Source organism: Branchiostoma floridae, chromosome 2, assembly GCF_000003815.2.
Source record: "Branchiostoma floridae strain S238N-H82 chromosome 2, Bfl_VNyyK, whole genome shotgun sequence".
NCBI lineage: Eukaryota > Metazoa > Chordata > Leptocardii > Amphioxiformes > Branchiostomatidae > Branchiostoma > Branchiostoma floridae.
This window is the reverse complement of record NC_049980.1, coordinates 8,238,076-8,243,617: the sequence shown is the minus strand read 5'-3', so window position 1 is coordinate 8,243,617 and position 5,542 is coordinate 8,238,076. Positions and strand designations below refer to the sequence as shown.

The following is a 5,542-nucleotide window of genomic DNA, read 5'->3' as shown; positions in this document are numbered from 1 at the left end:
TGCTGATGTTGTGCTGTGCTATTAGGCATACAATCATGTAGAAACATTATCATAATCACACACGCATGAACATGTTTTTATGTCTTATTATTTTTTTTTGCTAGAAGTACTTTGCCACCAATAGGTCACTAGAAAGATAACCAGTTATTTTATTAGGCCATGTTGATTTCATTATATGGATGACATCATCTGGAAACCCCAAATCTGGTGCGAGCATGTAAATGAAAAAAAGTTTGGCATTAAAAAAATTTGCCTTCATTTTCAAATCTAGTATGTAGGTATTCTGAGCAATAGATTCTTTATTTTGTTCTTTCACATCTTCATCTTTGACTTTAGGACTGACTTTGGCATCAACATTTTTTTTTCTCAATTTTTGGCATAACGTTATATTCGATAACACTGCAGCTGCTTTGTATGATTAACAGTATGGTCAAAATTTTCTTGGAAACGGTCGAAAATTGATGTGCGTGCAAATCAACTCGGCCTGATAGTAAGAGGAAAAAAGCACAGGGGGGGCAAATATGGGTCACAGATTGACACTTGTGTGGGATAGATTTGCATAATATGTATCAGAAGCCTGATGTAGTGTGACTGAAATAACATCCATAATGCTCTACTAGTAAGGGTTTTATGGGTTCACTTTTTCTGACCTGACATAAACATCGTGGTTCATTGCTGATTATTGATTATTGATCCTTGTTGGTCCCGACAAGTGAAGTGTCTTTTTGAGCCAAAAAAGACTTTAATTTAGAGATTTGATGAGAGAGAAAATAGTCTAAAGTCAGCTGCAAGTTGCCTGGCATTGAGTGAAATTTGGTAAAATAAAGGTAACTCCTGTTCACCTTTATCCGTGGGGTAACCTATATCCGTTTGTTTTATGATAAGCTGTTTCACATCTATTTATGATGCCCCCAGCCGGCTGCTGAAGGAAGGTCTGCTCTACGCCGGCGACCTGTGGTGGCTCCGGAGCACTACGCCCCGCCTCCGCCCAACCCCAGCGGCAAACGGGGCCGCGGACGTCCGCGAAAGTCAGAGGGGGATGAAGAGCCTCCGGTAAAGAAGGTGAACAGCGGTCAGGGCAAGCGAGGTCGTCCGCCCAAGAGTGTCAACTCCGAGGCAGCCAGGCCAAAGGGAAGGCCTAAGGTAAGTTGACTCAATATTGCCATACATTTGTTCATCACAAAACACGGCATAATTCTGGTGAGAGTTACAATATTGAAGTGCAATGTTATTACGTTATGAACTGTATAATTTTTACTGAAGTGTGCACAGCTCAGAAATAACTATTGTTGCATGTGTAGATCTCTTTAAGTTCCACTATTTTTAATCTACCGGTATAAGTCTTACTACCGGTATTATGCCAATGCATGTTAACTATTTTCCACTGCTTTTAAAAATGGCACATGTAAGTATATCAAATCTACGTACTGTGATTTTAAACTGCAATATTTTGGAAATATTCTAATTTAAAAACACCACCTGTTGACTTGATATCTCCAAATACCCTGCTTTTAAAAGCAACGGATATAGGTTACCCCAATTGGATAAAGGTGAACTAGTACGTGACCCTCCAAACCACAGGATTTTTATTGAGAATTCCAAATTGAAAGCCCTGAGACTGATTATTTCTTCTTACTTCATATCACAGGGCTCTAAGAAGAAAGGCAAGGGCCAACCTGCCAAGGCAGCTGAGAAGGACGAGGAAGATTTCGACGAGGAGGAAGACGCTGAAGAGATTGAAGAGAAGGTCAGAGGTCAACAGTGTCATTTGCAAAATGTTTAAAATACACAAGAATATTCCCTGAAGCTTAAGTTATTGAATCCTTTTGCACTTGTTGAAAACTGACAGCTGGAAAACTTTTGCAAAATAAATCAAGAAATGCCCTTGGCTGAAAAATTTTAAACAGTTGTATCTATAGAATATAGGAAAATTCTTGTACGAGGAAAAATTTACTGTGCTTACGTTTCTGTGTCTATCAGACACCTTCCTCAGAGCTTCCTCAGTGTCTGATAGACACCAAAACTTAAGCATAGTAAGTTTTTCCTGGTGTACAAGAATTTTCCTATATTGTATATTCTACAAACCTGATGGAACTAATTTTGGAAGTTGTATCTATGTTTTCATTGGTTTGGTTGTTCAGCATGCACGCTGAGCCCAGCTACCCTGTGGCTATTACATTTAAGGGCCAGCCCTGCTGACAGAGACAAAGAAAATATAAATGGAAACAGTTGTATTTAACACATTGTGTCTTTCTCCAGACTGAAGTGGTTGAGACTCCCAAGAAACGAGGCCGTCCCAAGAAGGACACTCCCGCCGTTGTGTCGGAGTCAGATAACAAAGTGGATGCTGATGCGCCCGCTGAAAAGACAGATGACTCTGCCGAGGAGGGGCAGTAGTTCAGGTGGTCTCCCGTACCAGCCATCCTTTTTCTTTTTTCTGTCTTAGATTTTTAATCTTTGAACTTATCTGTGTATTTAGGACTTTGTACACCTGTTGGTCCCCAGATCCTGTAATGACTAGATTTCTTCTCTCTTGTATAGTTCAAATGCTGACGTAAGTGATGTCATTGTTCAAACTAGATTCAACACTTTTTGAGATAATTCAGTGCAGTAAAAGACTGTGAAGGTGTGCCAATTGTGATTGTAGATATGCTTGAGGTACCAGTGACTCAAAAATCTCCCATTCTTCTTTCCCAAAAAAAGAAAGTCTTCTGTCTGCATTAAATTCCATGCTGTTCTACTAAGAACCAGCATTCACAATTCATTTGACATGAATTTGAATGCAAAAAATGTCTGATAGCATGACCTTTTATTGCATTTATGATATTTTTCGAACAGTTCATGTTTCCATATCTTTATAAGCAAACCAACAGTTCTTCAAAGACTTACGTTACATGTATATGTGTGCACCTATGTGGTTAAAATGGCAGCAGAGGTACTGGAATACCCATAACCCACCCTCACCCCATTGCAGCTGTTTTTCTAAACTTGTGTGCATTTTGACATATTTTTTATGTATTCTACAAAATAAAACATTCCTCATCTAATCTTTATTCAAACCATATTCATAATAAAACTTGTGGATGTGCCAATCTGAAGAGGCATGTTTAGGAAAAGAGAAACTTCTGTACAACATGTAAACATAATTGAAACAATGATCTTTATTGGGGACCAAAATATTTGCGATCTGACTACACTTCATGAGAATGGTATGTTACTTTAACTCTGGGTGTAAACTCAACAACTAAAAAAGTGAGGTGGTGGTTATAGTAAAATTGTCATCTCACATCGCATCAGTGCTTTATCAGTTTAATGCTGTAAGGAAAAAACAACTGCAGACGTAACAAATTTTAATGTTCCTCTTTTCTTAGCATCTGACTTCTAAGACTGATACAAGTAAAACTGTGGAAACCTTCATGATGAAGACACTAATCTCAGAGTTGGGTGGGGATGTTTTTGTTTCCACCTGCTGCTTACCCACACAGGTCATGCTTTAAGATTTGACTTATAAACCTACAAAAACATACTTCTCTCTTAATGTTGCAATTGTGATTTTTAGATATGGGCAACTGAGGAAAATAAGTCTCACATCCCTTATGTAGCATTACTCAGTCTGATTCAAACCAAAACATACCTGCAGGAATCGCTTCACTCTGTACAAACAGGTTGTAATGATGTCATCTGATGTATAGACGTGTGTAGGTTTATTCAGTGAAAGGTGTGTACATGTATTACAGTAACTGCAGTACTGATACCGTGTATAGCCAAGATTTTGCCTTTCTCACATCTGGATTTGGCACTAGGCTCTGAATAATCTGGCATCAATTATACATATACAATTTTTTTCTTTCATGTTAATGTTGCCTGAGCAAGGTCGTCAAAACAGCTGAGCTAAACCTCTGATGTAAGTTCAGGTACACACATCCAAATAATGAAATATACGGAACATCTAGATGCATACATAAAAACGTACATGACATAACGCCTACGGAATAGCTAGACAAAATGTTCCTCCAGCCATGCAAGCCTTCAAAGATTTCATAGATTTGACATTAAGATACACTTAAGATGAAGAATGAGTGAATGCAGCTACAGGACTCTTCAAAGACTGTAGATGCATAACACAGTGACTGATGATTAAGTACCTGATTAAGTACATACTTTATGCAGTTCCAACACTAATCTGTACCTCAGAACAGTTCTATCAGCAAGTCTAGTTCATGTTCAAGTTCAGTTTTTTCAAAGAAAACTTGACCAACCCTGGTCTGACTATGCAGGTAGCTGCATATACACTGGACTGCACACCTGGTACCTTATGTGACAGTTGTTTTGTAAAGCTAAGCAGGTATCTCACTGGACTGCACATTGAAAATGTGCCGCTGCATTCTGAATTAAATTTGTGTTACCTTTATAATGGAAATATCATGCAAAACATATGACAAATGACCAAAAAGACAACAAGCTTGAAAAGATGTTTTTTTGTTGATGAAGTTGTCAAATCAATTGACCAACATGCCACAGCTTCAGTGAGATATGTGCTTTTACTATTGAGAGTGAAATCTTGCCTGGTTGTCGTTGTAACAAGGTCAGAATGTTGAATGTGATGATCACCCTGGGTCTACATGATCCTCTGTAAGTCAGATACATGTAAATGTATGTAGAATGTAGCTTAAAGCTTGCCATAATGATTACATTCATGTGTAGGCCTTACTTGTCCAAGTGTAAGTAAGCAGTGTATTATTGTATCTTGAGATTATGTTACAGGTGCTATGTGTGATGTTACTTGGTGCTACATGTGCATGCCTTAGTAGAGCCAACATCTCTGCTCAGTGTCCAAACATCCTCAAGTTAAAGTAGATCCATGTGCAACTCATACTTTAAGACCACCACCTGCAACCATTAGTATCATAGGTATTGTACTATAGGTAATTACTTACATCATTTTGTACATATGGAATACAACACGGCGCATACCGGATCACCCAAGGTACCATCCCGACTGCGGGTAGAATAGCCCAAAGCCTGATCCAACCAGTGGGAGAGCTAGGACTAAGGTTAATACACCGTGTTGTATTTTATTTGTGTCATACCCACCCAAGAAAACACGCGATTCAATGTGAAATGCACCAGGAGTTGAGAAAATTTGGTGTCCAGGAACACAAAATTGTAACAACAGCAAGTATTTAGTAATCAAAGTATCGACAACGGCACACTGGAAGTTTGTTCAAATGATTCTATTGAAGCATGTGAAAACAGTAGAACTCTGTGTATGTGATAACCCAGGTAAATACCTTGTCTGGAACACCCTTAATGAATGTTAGAATTATTGGAGCCCAAGTATGACATAGTGATTCTATTCCAAAAAATGGCTACCGATGGGATCTTTCAACTCCCTACATGTTAAACTATAGTATGCCTACTGAAGGAAGGGTTTTGGCATTTCGTACTCTTGAGTTGGGGGTAAAACGTATCTAAAAATGGCACGACTAAAACTGATTGCCAAATGTTTCAAAACAATATTGGTGAGAAGCCTTTTGGTTGG

At 38.6% G+C, this 5,542-nt stretch overlaps 1 protein-coding gene across 1 annotated transcript in view; it reads left to right on the top strand.

Moving 5' to 3' along the window:
- The window catches only part of LOC118409388 (high mobility group protein HMGI-C-like), a 5,413-nt gene extending 542 nt beyond the window's left edge, over nt 1-4,871 (top strand). Inside the window, exons 2-4 of the mRNA XM_035810381.1 lie at nt 916-1,143; nt 1,649-1,747; nt 2,260-4,871. Of these exons, the coding sequence (XP_035666274.1) occupies nt 916-1,143; nt 1,649-1,747; nt 2,260-2,397 (465 nt within the window). The 3' untranslated portion in view covers nt 2,398-4,871. The remainder of the gene's footprint in view (nt 1-915; nt 1,144-1,648; nt 1,748-2,259) is intronic.
- The last annotated feature ends 671 nt before the right edge of the window (nt 4,872-5,542 follow it).